Raw genomic sequence first — 19,049 nt, forward strand, 5'->3', positions numbered from 1 at the left:
TTTAATTCTAACAATTTGAGTGTTCAAAAATAAATGCTACAAAAACAAGGAGATGCTTGAAATAACAAATCTGTTGGATTTTGAAATTTCTCACTGATTATCGTAACTTTGATATTGAAGACATTTGAAGACATTTTTACTCGACTCGAAATGTCTTCAAATTTGAAAATATCCCCTGGCATCCCTGGGTTGGACAACATTCCCACTTCCATCATATGAGGCACGCTGCAAGCTTATAAACATTCAATCTTTGAAAGAGCGTCGTGAAACTGCAATGGTTTCATTTATTAACGATATAGTTTCGCAGCGTATTGATTCAACAAACATTTCATCGAAATTAAATTTCTACACACCATCTCGACAACTGCGTCATCGACATACATAGAGATGTCGCAAATTAATCGATTACTTCGATTAATCGATTCATCGTTGTGATAATCGATTAATTTTGAATCGATTATTACCCAACGATTAATCGATTCAATAATCGAGAGGAATCGTGAGTAATCGATTAGTTACTAATCGATTAATCAGAATTTTACGACATCATAAGGATGTCGAAAATTAATTGATTATTTCGATTAATCGATTCATCGTTGTGATAATCGATTAATTTTGAATCGATTACTATACAATGATTAATCGATTCAATAATCGACAAGAATCAAGAGTAATCGATTAGTAACTAATCGATTAATCGGGATTTTACGACATCTCTAGACATACATTTTTTATTAATCACTGCCGTACAAATTATGCAAAATTCGGACCTCTCAATCAGATGATGGCCATCTATAATCAACACTGCGAAACTATTGACTTTACAATGTCTCGGCAGAACCTAAAAAAATATTTTGTCACAATTCGAAACCTACACATTTAAATTTACATTAAATCGCAAAATTAAACACTACTTTACCAAACTATTTTTATTTTTATACACTATAATACCGTATTTATAGCATTAAGAAAATAAAGAAAAAAATGTATATAGTATATGTACACGTAAAATAATTACCTTATATGTTATGGCAAAAAACCATTCGAAAATACTTATACTCTTCATTATGGCACCTAATGAATGATCCCATATGAAAAATCTAATAACATTCATAAGTTAATGAAAAGTATAAGTTTCGGAATGTATGTGACTAATGCGATGTATGAGTTTTTTCTTATACATATCATTAAGTGCCTGCTTTGGCAAAAAAGTATGTATTAGAAATATTAATAATAAATAACATTAAATTTTTTTACGTGAACTAGTCTACGTCGGTTGACGAAATAAATATTGTACGTGGATTTCCCTATTGGACCCAACCGTTCGAAATAGTCGCTCCTTGAACGGTCGTTGAAATCGCCGTTTTCACCTTCACACCCATCTAAATAATAAAATCTGTCAAAACTGGAAAGTCTGCCACGTGCTTTTTGCTGTTTCCCTCTGACTTCTCTTTCTTTTTCCGATGTTTTGACATCTGTTTTGATAGACAAGGAGCAAAAAACAAGGTAATCTACCATACATTTATTGAGTTTGGCAAACCTTGCTGGAAAAGGGAATGTTTGAAATAGGCAAGTGAACTGACCTTCGAATCCATTGGTCAAGTAAATTCACAATAAATAAAAATAAATAAATATAGTATTTTTGACTGTGAAGCTGCTCTCAGTGTATATGGTTGGATCTCCTCGAGGGACGCTTTATATCAAAACGGTTTATACCACTGGTGCCACACATATAAGACTTATGCAGGGGTTCATCGAATTCACTCACTCGATGGATTTTGACATTTGAGCGGGTCGTCTTCTCGAACAAAAGTTCATTTTGCGTTCATTATGCGACCCGCTCAAACGTCATAATTTCTGGGGGGAGTTCATTTTGCGTTAGTCTATTTCGAACACGAAGGATCGATAAAGCAGATTTTATTGGCAGAATGACAGTTTCTTTGGCGTATAAAAAAGATAGGGTGGGGTGGTGGATGTTTGCCCCGCACTCACCACTGTTGAAACTCTTCATTCAGTACGTTGACGTCACTTGCGCTGTGCACTCGTTTGTTCGTTTCGTTCGATCCGTCTTCGTGGGTGCGTTTTCTTTTTGCTAAGGAGTTATCAGAATCGTTGGTGATCCGTATTTCCGGAAAGAAAAAAAATCGCGTTTGCCTGTTCAGTGGAAAATTAGGTGCTACACTCTCGCAAAAAGCAGACAAAACAGAAAGTGTCTTCTCAAGCCCAGAGGTTGATTCAGGAAAATAGCTTCCCGACAACCGTCCATTTTTGTCTCGGGAACACACAATATGAAATATTTTTTGTCGAAGATCGTTTAATGAAGGATTTGAGTGCTGTTGCGTACTGAAGAGAAGAACAAGGTAATTTGTAAATGATTTCAAGTTCAGTGCAATTTTCCACTGTTTCGATTGAAATTGATTTCTTTCACAATTCGTGCTGGGCCGAACTCATGCATTCTCATGAAAGAGGTGATGGTCGGAGTCGTCGTCTTTGGAGTTCTTTGGAATGTGGTTGTGCAATCGACGCCAAACACGGGCGCGATTCTAACTAGAATTGAGGTGGTAGTTGTGCACTGATGGCGCTGGCTGTCAACTATTCTAGTGTAACATTTGAAAAAAGCCTCATTATGAATAGTGATATCGACACAGTTGTTTCATAAGGGCCAATGTCGCAATGAGCTCGAATGGGGAAAAATGGGTTCGAATGTTCCATGACATGTTTTCAATTATAATTCGAAAAGTAGATGGTATTTTAAATGTTAATAGTATGCATGAAATACATCAATATCTAATCATTGAAGCCACATATAAATAAAATTTGCTAAGGATTGATTTCGATTTGAAAATGTGATTGAAGAACTAGTCGTCCTTTTTTCTAACAGTATACACTTGCGCCCTTCAGAAATGCGCCATAATGTTTTTAACAACATCCTTTTCGCCCAAATTCCACGTCCGGCTGTCAACCTATTAGTCAATATCGCCTGTTTGCATCGCCCCGTTGTGTTTTCAAAGTACCGTTTAGCCCTTTTGCTCACATGTGTTTTTGATGCAAGAACGAAGTGTCATAATGCAAAAATGAAACACAGTTTAGCCGTTTTGCTGCCATGGAGAAAACGGGGCGCAATCGCACCAAGAAAAAAATTCCAACGGAAATGTAATATCGCCCTTCTGTATTTTTCTGTTTTTTCAGCAAAAAAACAACATTTTGTACCATTTTGAATATGCTACATATAGTACATTTCCAGGAGGTTCGATCTATGACATAAACTCGATTTGTTTACATTTGCGACTTCGGCCCTTATGAACCAACTAAATAGAATACCAAATGAAAAATGTGCCATGCATTGTACCTGCATGTTATCGCATAAATGTCCCATATGAATAGGAAACCCAACAAAGGTGGGACAACTATGCGGTTACAGGCAGTATAGGGCACTGCACGGACGAATCTCTTTCTCTTTCGTTCTTTATGAAAGTTAGAAAGCAAGGCCAGTAAATGTAAATGTTGAATATATGTAGTGGCCTTGTTGTTTTCTAATTACTTTGCAGTGAGAAAGTGATAAAGCAGTCCGAGCAGTGCCCTATTTTGCAAAATTGAAAAAAAAATAAGAGCGTCTAGAAAAAAAATCGGCTACAAAGCAAGACCATGCTGAGGGTGGCTGGGTTCGATTCCCGGTGCCGGTCTAGGCAATTTTCGGATTGGAAATTGTCTCGACTTCTCTGGGCATAAAAGTATCATCGTGTTAGCCTCATGATATACGAATGCAAAAATGGTAACTTGGCTTAGAAACCTCGCAGTTAATAACTGTGGAAGTGCTTAATGAACACTAAGCTGCGAGGCGGCTCTGTCCCAGTGTGGGGATGTCATGCCAATAAGAAGAAGAAGTTCCCTATTTAATCAGTAAAATGTACCAGACTAAAATTATACAGGGGGTCTAAAATTAATATTTGTCAAGTTGATCCGGACATCTATCAAACCGATTAGAAATCGACATGGATATCAGGCTGACTTGACAAATATTAATTATTATGACAAACAGTGTACTGATAGCGCGCTTTTATTTTTGTTTGATACTGAGGAAAAATGTCAAACTATAGTGCTGTCTGGAAAAATGCATGCTGAATTTGACCACTTGATATATATTTATCAGAAGCAAACCAATTTCTAGTAAAACACATTTAAAAATACACTTATCCATAGCATAAGCTACAGTTAATGACTTACAGGGTGTCTACTACCTGGAAAACCTGGAATTATCAGGGAATTCCTGGCATGCTCAGGGAAGCTTCAATATCCAGTGATCATGGGTGAAATTCTCTCAAAAGATGAAAAAAATCCTTACAAATATTTGAATTGATTCTATTAATTCTAAAAAAAATCTATTAAAAATGTAGCAAACATTTATGGATCGTTGTTCTGCAAAAAACGTTTTGCCATCTTCAAAAGAATTCCTTGAGACTTTCCGAAGCTATTCTTGGTGAAATCTAGGAATTTATTCGGGAAATCAATTAAGGATTGCTTTGTAAATTCTTTTGAGTATTCCCTCGGAAATTCTTTAGGAATATATTAAAAAAAATACTAAATTAGTTAGGATTTTTCAAAGCAATTCCTGGAGGAACTTCCGAAGGAATTTCGGGATCAGTTTTCAAGGAATTTACGGAGGATTTTTCAAAGAAATCACCTGAAGGGATTTTTGAAAAAAAAAGTGTAAATGATTTGTGAAGAATTTTTGCTAAAGGAATTCTTGATAGAATAGCTGAAGGAATCCCGAATTAAATTTTCAAAGGAGTTTCTAAAGGTATTCTCAACGAATTTCCAAAGAATTCTTTAAAGCAAAATATCCGGAAAAAACTCCTCCAACTCCTCCTGTTTTCTAAAGTTTTCCTCAAGATACTTCTGCATGAGTTCCCAAAAAATTTTAAAAGAATACCCGAAACGTTTTCCGAAGGATTTTACAGTAAAGCCATAAGCAATAGAACGCTAGTGGCGCTGTAATCATTTAAATAATTCTGCCAAAATATGCTTCAATAAGCTTAATAACCTACTCAGATCACGATTAGATTATTTATCGTAATAAATATCGTGTTAAAGTGGAGAAAGAGAATTAAATGTATGGGGATGGCATCAGGTTGTTGTTTATCATGATATTTATGATCATAAATGGCGTTATCTGAATAGGCTATAAATTGACCGCTTGATACTTATAGTACCGGTACCTTGGCTGCTAGGTCTAAAGAAACTAGATGTTGGTCACAAACTAGAACAAACTAGCGAACAAGAGCAACAATAGTAATCTCGGGTATATCCCGTGTCAGGTATAAGGACGTTAGGCATAAAGGATGTTAAGCATAAAATGCCAAAAAATAGTTACTACTCTACTCGATTATGACCAGATCAACTGTTCTTGCACAGCGAATTACCGATGTTTGCTTGGGATTAGCCACTCATCTTCAATGTACAGGTACGGGTGAGCTCACGTTAGAATGCAAGTCAATGTAGGGAAGGGAAGGAAATCATTCACCCACTTCAAGTCGGATATACCTCTGCACTTGCCACGAGTTCATGCGGAACTTATTGGATTTTTTGGGTCAGGTTCGAGGGGCAGAGGTTCGCCTTGGTTAAGAGCTGCAAAATGTGATAGATAGGAGAAAGCAATGGAATTCCTAATTGGATTGTAGCGTACGAGCTTTTTTTTCGTCCATTTCCAGTTCTAGCGATTGCTAGAACATGAGAAATTTAAATAAAGATACAAAGTAGAAGAATAGAAGGACCTGGGATTGAACCCACGATCTCTTGCATATGAGCCAGAAGCATTAGCCATATGACTACTTAACCCATTTCTACTAATCTATGCATTGGTTGGCATCAAAAACTTTCAGCTAATATCATAGTTAAGAGTCGGCTACATATTGAGTTCTGCAAATAAATAAAAGTGTGCGTGATTCCGCTGTATTCCTGCAGAAGTGTTTGTAATCGTTTTGCTGCAACAGGATTACCACCCACTTATATTTTATACATCCTACACAGTGACATTAGTGTTGGTGATTAAGCTGATTGCTATGAACAATGGATTATTTTAGGTAACTCATTTTGCACTCACCGTATCAAAACAAAGTCGCTACTGTATATGTAGGTTAACATGCGAGAGGTTTTGAAGGAACTGGTCTACGGTTGCGCTATCTACTCGTTTCATAGCGGCAAATTTTGCTTTTTCATTAATCCATTTAGGAAGATGAAGAACCATCTAATCCAAGGGCCCGTACGCCTGTCCCTGGTGAACAGTGTGCGTGTACTCTGTATCGAAGCTTAGAATCGTTATTAGGACGCAATCGTTAATGTGAACATATTTATGTTTGGTTAGTTACTGCAAATAAATTATTTTTCGAGTCGCTATAATCAAGCAAGTATCTCAAGCATACACGCCCGTTTCAAATCACTCAGAGACTGAGTAAAATTGTATTGCCGTCTCTTTTTTTCCCACTGAAATGTTACTCATTTTTCGTTAAAAGTGGAACTACTCAAATTTGTGTGTACCAAACGGGTGTGTACCACATCGTTACATTGTTGCATGATTGAGCGTTTGGTTTTGATAAAATGTCGAAAACAAAAGTTGCCTCGCCATAACAAAAAGGTGGTAGAGAATTATTGACACTGTTTACATTTTAGAACCAAATCCAGATGTCGCAAATGTCGGGGTAGGGCTTCACTGTTCCATCTTCTCCCCCTGATTTAATCTGCCCTATAGATAGTGGAATCTATAGACGAGCGAAAGCATGGTTGGGTTCTTTTGTTTGACCATGTACCAGGCGCATATGACATCACACCCTTTAATATTTTCATTGAAATCGTGATATCATGCTCGTTTGGAGACACGTTTGACAGTTCGTTTGGAGACAGAGGATTTATCTAGCTACATATTCCACTATTTAGTAAATCGAGCTGATAAACTATAGAGGAAGACTGTCGCTGTCGTCACTGGCGAGGATAGGGCGCTAAATGTCAACAAAGGAACAATCAGTACGTTTTGACAAATGTGTACCCAACATGTTTAGGAACAAGAACAAAGTGAACCGCAGCGACAATCGTCTACTACCTCTATTATATAGTCTGACTTACAGTGACTATATACAGTGATATAGGTCCTATATTATAGGACTCTAGTCTGACCATCTGGCCGGGTCTTCTGTCAAATTGCAGCAAATGTCACACACATCGCATCGGATATCCCCCCATAACATAACTGAGAATATTAAACAATAAATTTATGTATAAACTGATATAAAACGATTTTCATTTTCCTTTTACCAACTAAGTATCAGATGAGAAGTTAGTCAAAAAGCCGCTTGGTGTGGTTTGGCCGTTTGGCACAAAGATATTAGTTACCAGATAAAGATTGTCGCTGTCGTCGCTGTCCGAGGATAGGGGATCTAAATGTCAATGAAGGAAAAATACATACGATTTGACAGTTAGGTACCACACATGTTTCAGACAGCAGAACAAAGGGAACCGAAGCGACAATCTTTATCTGGTAACTAAAATATCTTTTGTTTGGCAGAACCAATAGAGGTAATAAACTATAGAGGACGATTGTCGCTGCGGTTCCCTTTGTTATCGTCCCAAACATGTTGGGTATCTATCTGTCAAAACGTTCTGATTTTTCCTTTGTTGACATTTAGTGCCCTATCCTCGCCAGCAAAAGATGTTTCGCCAGTGACGACAGCGACAAGCGTCCTCTATAGACGAATCCAAGTAAAAATAAGAAGAAGACACACGACGGTGTTAACTTTGACAGATCCTACAGCTGAGCATAGGGAGATCATTTTAAAATGCTTATAATAAATTCTAGACAAAATGTAATTAAAATCTGATTGATGTATGATACGGAAAAAGTTCCGAACTGTATGATAGATACATTTTTGGAAAATATTCAAAAAATTGAGATAAGCTTCAGAATATGTAATTCAGAACTTTTTCCGTACCCTACATTAATCAGATTTTAATTACAATTTATCTAGAATTTATTATAAGCATTTTAAAATTATCTCCCTATTGAGGTCTCCAAGTAGATTTTACCAACACTATCACAGAGTGAATTTTTTTTTGCTGCACACTGAATCAAAATGAAAATTATCATTTTCACCTGATATCTAGTTCAAATTTGCGATATTTTTCTTAGTGTTTCCACGCATTGTTTGTTGTTTTCTAACAGCAAACAAGAAAAATATGACAGTTCTAACAGCAAACAAAGGAAAATTTTGTAAACACAGCACCAACACCAATGGGGATGGAGAGGGCTATGCTGTACTGTAGGATCTGTCAAAGTTAACACCGTCGTGTGTCTTCTTCTTATTTTTACTTGGATTCGTCTATAGTTTATTACCTCTATTGCAGAACCCCGACCATATTCTGTGCATGATATTATAAACCTTTCTGATATGTTACGCTACAACGGTTGATGTTTCGTCTGCTCTTCTGTTTTGCAGGTTTTTCTCGTGCAGTCGTCCGTCAAATTTATCATTTCGTGCTTACAGCTCACCAAGGATTATAGTAAAACATGAATAGGTGATTCGGGAACATCTGGCCGTGAACGGAGATGAAGGCAGTTCGCAAATTGTAATCCATCATAGTGTATTTACGATTGATATTAGAAAGTGGTGTTCGATAAAATTATAAAAGTTCGGTGGATCCACTGCAGAAGCAGATTGAGCGAGGATTGCCCTGTGTGCGTGCCTCGGTGAATTCCGAAAGGAAAGGAAGCAAAGAAAAAAATAAAACGGTGCCCCCCTCAGTGTTGCATTGGTGTTTGTGGAAGAGCTGTGTGTTTTGTGAAGAAGCTCTGCTGTGCTCCGGTGGCAAGTAGATTCCAAGTTTGTCCAAAAAGAGCCCATCATCGTCGTCGATACACCAATCCACATTGATAGATATTGTGAGAGAGCAAGAGTGATTCCTCTGAGGGTACGGTTAGTGAGGAATAGTGTTTTGCAAGTTTAGATTATCCGTGGTACGAATCTGTTTCGGCAAATCGTGGTGAACAACTAGTCTTCAAGGCTAGAACTCCGGGATCAACAGCCGCCCCATCATTGAATACAAAACCGGTCAAAATAGAAGACAACGGGAGCATTAGCAGCAGTTGCAGCTTTAGCAGCAGCACCGAAATGATAAAAATGGAGACCGATAAAATTATGGACGACACTACGACGAACAACAGCAGCCCACAGGTAAGGCCCCCCATTTTAAGCGTTAAGGAATTTCAGGGATACTGTTGTAGGAGTTCGCGCGAGGATAAAGCGAAACCCATGAAGATCATTGAATTGTGCAGACCGAGCGTTAGACCAACATAGAATCCAGTTTTGTGCTGGGTAGATTGCTGCTTTGTGGGAGGCCTACTTTCGAGATGCAGGTCTAATCGGTCAAAGTGGACAAACAGGTTTCTGCTTTCCTGCTGCGGCGGTGCTTCTTGAGTGCACACGGCTTAGGGAATGAGAGTTAGAGATGTTTTATACCTATGTGGTTTTGCATTCATCTTTATTCTTTAACATACGTATTTGAAAACCTGGAAAAGGGATTAAAAAATATGATAATTTTGTTTATTAGTAAGAACTGTTGTTTTTGCCTTTTGCCTTTTTGAAGCACAAGCTAGTGAAGTTGTTAGGTAGAAATTTGCGAAATTTTGTGAATTTTAAACTTCTTCCAGACTGACCATTCCCAGAACTCCATACAAACTATGGGTTTGGATTGAAAAGCCACGTTGGAACAGGGCTTTGCAATCGAACGTCAAAGTTTGTATTGTGTCCTGGACATTTTTAGTCATTGGTCAGTTTGGAAAAATCTCATTTTTTCATTCCGGGACCGCGCTTTCAGATACCAAACCAAAAATTAACTGGGGTTCCCTTATGATCGATAGTGAATTTTTTTTCGGAGCTAGTGAAGCTTGTTCTGTGCGTGTGTGATTGATTCACATTTATTTCATTTATTCAGACTAAGGCCGAAGTGGCCTGTGCGGTATATAAGAGTCTTCTCCATTCGGCTCGGTTCATGGCTACACTTCGCCAACCACACAGTCTACGGAGGGTACGCAAGTCATCTTCCACCTGATCGATCCACCTTGCCCGCTGCGCACCTCACCTTCTTGTGCCCATCGGATCGTTGTAGAGAACCATTTTCACCGGGTTACTGTCCGACATTTTGGCTACGTGCCCGGCCCACCGCAGTCGTCCGATTTTCGCGGTGTGAACGATGGATGGTTCTCCCAACAGCTGATGCAACTCGTGATTCATTCTCCTCCTCCACGTACCGTCCGCCATCTGCACCCCACCATAGATGGTACGCAGCACTTTCCTTTCGAAAACTCCAAGTGCGCGTTGGTCCTCCACGAGCATCGTCCAAGTCTCGTGTCCGTAGAGGACTACCGGTCTAATGAGCATTTTGTAGATTGTCAGTTTGGAACGGCGGCGAACTCTATTGGATCGGAGCGTCTTGCGGAGTCCAAAGTATGTACGATTTCCAGCCACTATGCGTCTCCGAATTTCTCTGCTGGTATCATTTTCGGCAGTCACCAGTGAGCCCAAGTACACAAATTCTTCTACCACCTCGATTTCGTCACCACCGATGCAAACTCGTAGTGGGTGGCTCACATTGTCTTCTCTTGAACCCCTTCCTATCATGTACTTCGTCTTCGACGTGTTGATGACTAGTCCAATCCGCTTGGCTTCCCTCTTCAGTCTGATGTAGGCTTCCTCAGGGCATAGCTGGTCCCGATCGATTGTATCATATGCGGCTTTAAAGTCGATGAATAGATGATGTGTGGGCACGTTGTATTCGTGGCATTTCTGCAGTACTTAACGAATGGCGAAAATTCCTCTCTTTATACAAGCGTGGCTAACATTTTATTTTATTCAGCAAAATTACTATTTTGTTATATATCGCTATTTTATTTCCGTCCAAGTAGAAAGTAGAATTTGTAAACATGTATACCAATTTAGCATAAGAGGTGATGAATGTAGGTATTTGTTGTTACTTTTCAGTAATCTTTTTATTTCCCTCTTCCTTCCTGTTTCTTTCTTCATTTAATTAGGTTTCGTAAAGATAAAACATACTCTATATAGAAAGAAATTAGTGGACATAGCGGGACGTGGCTTATTGTTTCTTGACTAGTCATGGGATGACCTTTACCTTACAACAAAATAAATGGAAAATGATCGAATCAAATGAAATTTTAAAAAATAAGGGACTATATTTTTTTTGTCATAAGAGGAGTTTGTATTATTCCATTTAGTTCCACCACTTTATTGTACCTTTGACAGGATACGTATTTCGACCTCAACAGTAAGGCAGCCGCCAGTGTCTCGTACTTGACTCGAGTCGAGTCAGGTATGAGACACTGAAGACGGCCTTACTGTTGAGGTCAAAATACGTATCTACAATGAGTCCAAGTAATACTGGATACCATGAATGTGAATATCTGAATTTTACCTATTTGAAAATTGAGGAGTGTAGTAGAACTTGACTATAACAATAAAATTGCAGACAACTGGACAGAAATTTCGTGAACATTGTTTGGACTAATGACATGATTGTAACTTATAGGATACTATTAACCGGATGACATATTGACAAACATCCGTTCTCAACCACATTAAAATAACGGAAGCTCTTAGATTAATATATTGATTTATTGCATTAGTACTTGAATTAATGTATTGTGACCCGTAACACTGGGTAGACTTCTTTACGTGGTGTGTTACGGGGTGAGATCTGCCACGGTTACATTGTCAGCTACAGGCAAATCCTGACCCAACGAATACCTTCCTCATTATTCAACTCCATGGTATTTATGAGGCTGTCGCTAAGTCGGTGGCCTCTCGTTAAGTAAGTACCACATCAACACTTCCTTCCTCTCCCTAGTAACGGTGAAGATGGGCGTAGCCAGGAGTAGTAATCCTCATGCTTTTGTTATTTTTCTTAAAGACTGGAATCAAGGACCACTCCCCTTCTTGATTTCTGATAGCATTCTAGATAAGGATCTCAAAAGTAAAACATGAGTATCACTAGTGTCCAATCTATGAACTACACCGTAACAATGTTAATGCTAGTATTTGAATTAATGTATTGTGAAACGAACATTTTCATTCAAAAGTGTTACTTGGACATGGCATCAGTACCACGCGTTGTCAACATCGACTGCTGTTAGGTATTGAATATCGGCTTGTCCCATTGTTTCGTATTGAAAATTGGCCGAATCGGACTATGGGATTCGGAGTTATGGCCAAAATATTTTGTTTACAAGAAAAAATCTCACTCGTTTTTCGGCACTTACCCTGAGCCGATTTGCTCGCAACAAGTTGCATTCGATGCAGAATCATGTCCCATTGTTTCTTATTGAAAATTGGCCGGATCGGACTATGGGCTCAGAAGTTTTGGCCAAAATACTTTTTTTATACCAAAAGTGCGTAGAAATTACTCACTCGAAAGTAACGAGAAAGGCACTATCACCGCTAGGTGGATTAATCTGTTTTTTTTTAACAAAAATAACACAAATGGAAATATACTTCTCAATCGGAATAAAATTAGCACCCCTATGGATGAGTGTTATCGCCATGTCAAATTGGACCATAACCTATTTTTTCAGTGTTGTTTACATTGGCACTGGCGAAGCCGGTCATATATTTCTGTGCGGTTGTATTAGAAATTTAAAAAATGATGGTTCGGCGCTACAAAAATATCGGTAAAACTAAACAGTGGCCACAGACAAATCCTCTGGCGTCAATAACAGCAGTAAACTAACACGGATCTTCGAAAAACATCTGCAATTGAATATCGTATTCTACGCTAAACTTTGAACCGGTACTTGAAGTTTCCGGAACAAGACATTTGTAAAACTATGATGCTGATCAATACCGTGTTTTCCCGGCCGCAAGAACTTAGAACTTATGCGATACTTATTGGAAATAGTCAAGCGCACTTTATGCACTCACTCACTACACTAGGCAGAAAAAAATCATATCTCGCATCAGTTCAATCGCAAAGCAGAATGTAGACGACACCCTCAATTGGCTTTGAGGTCGCCAGAGCCCACATCAATGGCAAAAGCGTAAGGATTTGTCAAAGAACCGATGATGTTCAACTCGTTACTAAATCTCGGGTACTTTTTTGAAACGGCGTATGTCGCAAAATGTAAACAAACCCGTTTTCAACAGCATATGGCATCAAATTTATCTAAAAATGTGAATATCTTTATGTGTTATTTAAAATGTAAATCTTTTTTTTTGCAAAACGGTGTAACATCATTGTTGAAAATATTGTTATTGTACATACACCGCTTAGCAGGAAATGTATTTTAAAAAGTGTTTTCGAACAAATAAATAGTTTAAAACGAGCGTCTGCTTGTACTTTTTCATCACTGATTTCAAAATTAAGCATGTTGCTTGAATATTCCGATTTTCGTTAAGAAAAACATTTTACGTTATTATTCTGTAGCAAATATTGTTACGTCGTGTTGTAAGTGTTGCAATTTTTTTGTTGCATGTGCATGAAACATTTTCAACTTGACGCAACATTTCGACGTATCAACAATGCAGCGTAACATTTCGACGAAAGTAGCATGACCTCGGTCATGCTGACTTATCAAAACGACGTATGTGATTTATCTGTTGCAGAACGGTGTAACATATATTTTTATCAAAATAACTGAAATGTTCACACGCAGTGCAGATTTCAGAGTCAGTGACGATGAACCTTTTCATAATGTATCGTTGAGGTGAATTCAATTGCAATAAAAAAATTTAGTTTCTAAATAGGAATAAAAACAAAACCTGAAAACTTCCAAGCCCATTTTCTCAGCTTGATCAAAATGTTACATACGCCGATTTGAAAAAGTTCCCGAGAAATGTAGATGATTTACAAATTTGGGCCAGTTGGAAAAAAATGAAACCAGAAACTCTCTTAATCTTCTTCTTCCATATACATAAAAATGAAGTTCTGTCTGTCTGAACCTTATAGACTCCAAAACTACTGAACTGATCAGCGTGAAAATTTTGCATACAGATGTTTTTGGGGCCGGGGAAGGTTCTTAAGATGGTTGTAGACCCCATACTAGTGAGACAGAAATTTCTGCATAACTGGAGAACTAATCAGAGAATAAATCAATTTTAGGTGAAACGAAGTTCGTCGGGTCTGCTAGTTTATAATAAAACAACAACTGCTCATTTTACCCCGATGGGTTGCTCAAATTACCCCATCAGCTTTTAGTTTGGTAAAAAAAAAATCAATATTTTGACTTAAATGAATATAGAATGTTATGTTATTCTACCGTACTCATGGACAAATGAATTCTTACACATTGAATTTGAATTTCCATTGGAAGCTGTTAATTAATGTATGTATTGATTAAAATCATGTTTAACATATTTTCCTTAAGGTGGCCAAATTACCCCGTCGCCCCCTAACATTCAAACATTTAAAAAGATGATTAACCACCAAATGCGAACCGAATGAAGTTATTCCACATGAAGTTACATATGAAATTAGAAGTTCATCGCTACCTACGCTCATTGATTTGTAGGTCTGTAGCCAAGTTCTTAGATGAAGAAGAGTTGTACAACATTACAGAAGAGATTGTTCTCCTTCACCCATTGTGTGATTTTATACAGCCGTTCTTCTTTCTGGTCATATATAACCCATTGGGCCTGGTCTGATTTGCTGGTTTGAATCTCGCACATCATAGCCAACATGATCATTGTTAAAAATATCTTTGCTTTGGTTCAAGTGAATACATTTTTTTTGTCTTGAAATATATATATACACAAATATTTGAATAGCCCTGTCCATGGATAAGGGGCTTGACGTTGATATTTCAAGTGTCTTAAAAAGATTTTTATTTTATTTTTATTTTTGTTGTTTAATAGAGTGCTTTTTTCAAACAAAGGTTAAGTTCAACACTAAATTAAAAAATTAAGATATTTTTCCATTTTTTATATCTCCTTCACAAGAATATCGTTATTTTAATGGTAGTGGTTTGAAAATAAGCTCCGTAGAGAAACTTTTATCACATCTTACTTAAATAAGGTCAACAGTTATACCAAACACTTGAAGTACCATGCCTCCAAGTTAACTAATGGTTAGTGTCGCACGATTTAACAACAACTGCCTATTGGTAAATTTGGAGGTGCCGGCAGGGCTCAGTAGGGGTCTAACTAACCTAACTCTAATACTAACAAGACCCTGAAACAAACGCTTATCCAAATAGCATACATCTATTTATACTTGTAGTAGTAGCTAACAATAATTCATTTTGTACCCGTATAGCTGTAGTAGAATTTTAGTAGTGAAAAGTAGAATTTGTAGATTTACTAATTTGGCATTGGAGATAGTGAATGTATCTATTATATCTTCTCGATAATCTTTTATTTTAGTCTCTCTAGCTGCATGGATCAACGCAAAAAACTGTTTCTCTCTTCCTTCTATTAGGTTAGTTAGAAAAATTAGCGGATATATAGGGGACATGACTTAGTGTTTCTCGTATTAAGACAAATTCGCTGACCTTTACCTTATAATAAAATAAATGACCGATAGTAAAATAAATGACTGAAATTTAATGATATCAAATAAATAATAAAAACGAAAATAAATACATGACCATCGGTGGACAGAAAGACAAGAGACAGAGTTCTGTTTAGAATAGTTAATTGAGCACTCACAAGATAGAGAATAACTAGTACCACTATTATTGCTACAAGACTAATAACTTGACCACTTACGGAAATGAGGATAGACCATATGATGCGTTCATCCACTATTATATTGAATATTGTATACCCTGAATATGAATAACTGAATTTTAGACATCATTATGTTAATAAATAATAAAGGTTTGAATATTAGAAAAGGGAATAGAACTTGACAAAAAAAAGCAATTACGGAACAACTGGACAGAAATTTTGTATAATGATCACTATTAGACTACTGAAACTTTAACATATGACATTACTGTCACTGATAGGATACAATTAACTCGACGACGTATTGACAAACATCCGATACTCAACCGTGTTAAAATAAGGGAAGCTCTTCAATGTGTCCATTTATTACAATAGTACTTAAATTAATCTATTTTGAAACTACCCTATCAGAATGATATCAATACATCTTTATTCGAAATTGTTACTTGGAAATGGCAACCCGTTGTCAACATAGACTACTATTAGGTATTGAATGTCGGCTCCAAGTAACTAATAATTAAATTTACATGTTAACTACTTATTCAGAAAACATCTATGTACATGTTGAGCTTCCATTATTTGTTCGGTTTATAATTGACAGACTGTAGATAGAAAGAATAATGTACCGGTATGATCACAATACAAACCCAGGCCGCAGTGACCTAGTGAGCAACATAGCTTGAGTCGTCTGCTAGTATTGTGTATCACATGGAGAGCCCAGCCGAGATACCAGTCTATTAAGACTACAACTGGTCAACTCTCGAAAAAAAAAAAAAAAAAAAAGAAATATACACAAGATTCCCTGTTCTTCGTTAGAAGCGAGCAGTTCGTTTTTTTTTGCTCTCATCTCGCGTGAAGTTTTCCTAGCGTTTTTCTTCAGTAGAAGTTTTTACACTAGGTTTTTTAAACGCGTTTTGTGCCCTGTGACTGGGAAGCAGCACACCCTGGCCGAGACCTCCGGTGTGTCTGTTAAAGGCACTTCCGGCTACGACAACCTGCCGGATCGCAAGTCGCAACTTCCAAAAGCTGCATCACCATCAGCAGCAGAAAGTGCGGCAATCGTTTTGCTACAGAAGCCCCCGTCCCCATCGTAGCAGCCAGTACGACGACGAAGCCTGCCTGCAGAGGAGTCGCCATCGACACCGGTACGCTACCTACCTACACAAGGCTGTTATTGTCGGTAAATATCTCGCCTCTTGTTTTCGGTCTCTCGCATCTTGTGAATTGGTAGTTGAATTGGCAAGTGGAACTGTGAACTGGTAGTGAATTGGCAAGTGGAACTGTGCCAAAGTTCATCAGATAAAAGTTATTTTTTTTACCGTCCTTTTTTTTATCGTTATATTTTTTTTTCGTTATTATTTTTTTTTCACTATATTTTTTTTTCTTCATATTTTTTTTTTCGTATATATTTTTTTTTTCGTTATATTTTTTTTTTCGTTATATTTTTTTTTCGTTATATTTTTTTTTCGTTATATTTTTTTTATCTTTTATTCATTATCCCGCTAACTTTTTTATTTTTATTTTATTTATCCGCCACTTTCTTATTTTTTCCCTCTTGTTGGAATAACCGCAATATTCTGCGTGCTCTTTGTTTCGATATTGGAATCATTTTATTTTTCGTTGCGGTGATCATTCTCCGCAATGGAAACTGATGACAAAGGCGGGGGTGATTCGCAATTCGAAATTTCTGACGATGATTACATTCCATCCCCGGAATACGAGCAATTTAATGAGCGAAACTTTCCACCACAAAGCGAACATAGCGCCGAAACCGGCTCAACTCCCGCTGAAACTGTTTTGCACAAACCGGTCAACAACTCTAATTCTCCTGGGACTTTTAACCTGCCTTTGCCTGATCCTATGGATACTAACCAGGCAAGTGAATCAACACCCCCGGCGACCCCCCGCCTAAAAGCGTACCCGCCCGGATCTAAGGGCCCATTTCTGGTTTTCTTTCGGCCCAAAGGTAAACCGCTAAACAAATTGCGAATCGAAAAAGATCTGGCAAAATCGTTTCAGGGCATTATTGAAGTGAATGCCCCAAGCCGTAATAAGTTACGAGTCACTGTAAGTGATCGTGAACAGGCCAACAGAATTGCTGCCTTCGAGCGCTTTCGATTGGAATATCACGTATACATCGCAAGCAGTAAAGTCGAGATTGCAGGAGTGGTCACCGAGCCGTTTCTAACATGTGCTGACATCAAGACTGGTACTGGGGGTTTAAAATCGAGCGGTCCCAACAGTCCACATTCTTGATGTCAGACAAACGAATTACGTGCCAGATGATGGCACCAAAAAACCGTCTGATTCGTATCGTGTGACCTTTTCTGGGTCTGCCCTTCCTGACCACCTTGTTCTAGGAAACTTCGATTACCAGTGCGCCTCTATATACCGACCGTAATGCACTGTAAAAGTGCCAGCAGATTGGTCATGGTCACATAGAGACCTACTGCTGCAATAAACCACTGTGTAGCAAATGCGGTGAGCAGCATGCCGAGGGTCTCTGCAGTAAACAGCCGAAGTGTACCTGCTGTGGCGAAGCTCCGCATGAACTCACTGCGTGTGCTCGATATATAGAGAGGGAGAAACATCAAACCCGCTCAATAAAACAGCGGTCAAGGCGATCCTATGCAGAAATGTTAAATGCTGAAGACGCTTGCCCCAGCCGCTGTTCCATCAACCCGTTCTATCGCCAGCTCAAATGTCTTCTCTTCCCTGCCCTTAGATGATCAAGGCTCAGACTCTGGGGACGGTGAAGAATACACTGTCATCGAAACAGGGACAAAAAGAAAGCTAGCAAGGTGCAGGCCAAAACGCCAACACGCTTCTCAAGATGTTCCTGTCGTTGAACAGAGTACTCGACCCTACCCTGGAAAATTAGCAAGTGGTGGGAAACCCCAAAAAGTTTCTCCTATGGGGTTCAAGTTTGCGGCTGGCAATTTCCGCCACTTCCGGGAACATCTAAACCCCAGCTGTTCCAGTTTTTGCCCAGAAAGCTTACATCAGCAACAAAATCATCAGGCGGTTCAACATAACCATGTTGAGGTACCCGATAAAATGACTCTTTCTGGGATTGTGGATTTCATCTTCAATACTCTAGAAATCTCTCCCGCAGTGAGAAACATTATCAACATGATAATCTCACTGGTGAAACCCTTATTGAAGCAATTGATTTCAAAATGGCCTGTTCTTGATTCAATCTTATCCCTCGATGGCTAATTTAACCAACGAGGTCGGGGATAAGATCGTAGTCCTGCAGTGGAACTGTAGGAGTATTTTGAAAACCTGGATCCGTTTAAGTTTTTAGTTCACATCTCATGCTGTGACGCATTT

The 19,049-nt window shown here is 38.2% G+C and overlaps 1 protein-coding gene across 2 annotated transcripts in view; it reads left to right on the top strand.

Annotated features, from left to right (window-relative positions):
- Positions 1–2,012: 2,012 nt before the first annotated feature.
- LOC134221141 (beta-TrCP) overlaps positions 2,013–19,049 on the top strand; it is a 154,465-nt gene continuing 137,428 nt past the window's right edge. The window contains exons 1-2 of one of the 2 annotated variants that reach the window (XM_062700330.1): positions 2,013–2,360; positions 8,484–9,218. In XM_062700330.1, the coding sequence (XP_062556314.1) occupies positions 9,156–9,218 (63 nt within the window). In that variant the 5' untranslated portion in view covers positions 2,013–2,360; positions 8,484–9,155. The remainder of the gene's footprint in view (positions 2,361–8,483; positions 9,219–19,049) is intronic. The other variant, XM_062700331.1, reaches the window with a different exon arrangement.

The sequence above is a fragment of the Armigeres subalbatus genome, chromosome 3 (genome assembly GCF_024139115.2).
Source record: "Armigeres subalbatus isolate Guangzhou_Male chromosome 3, GZ_Asu_2, whole genome shotgun sequence".
In the NCBI taxonomy this organism is placed as follows: Eukaryota; Metazoa; Arthropoda; class Insecta; order Diptera; family Culicidae; genus Armigeres; species Armigeres subalbatus.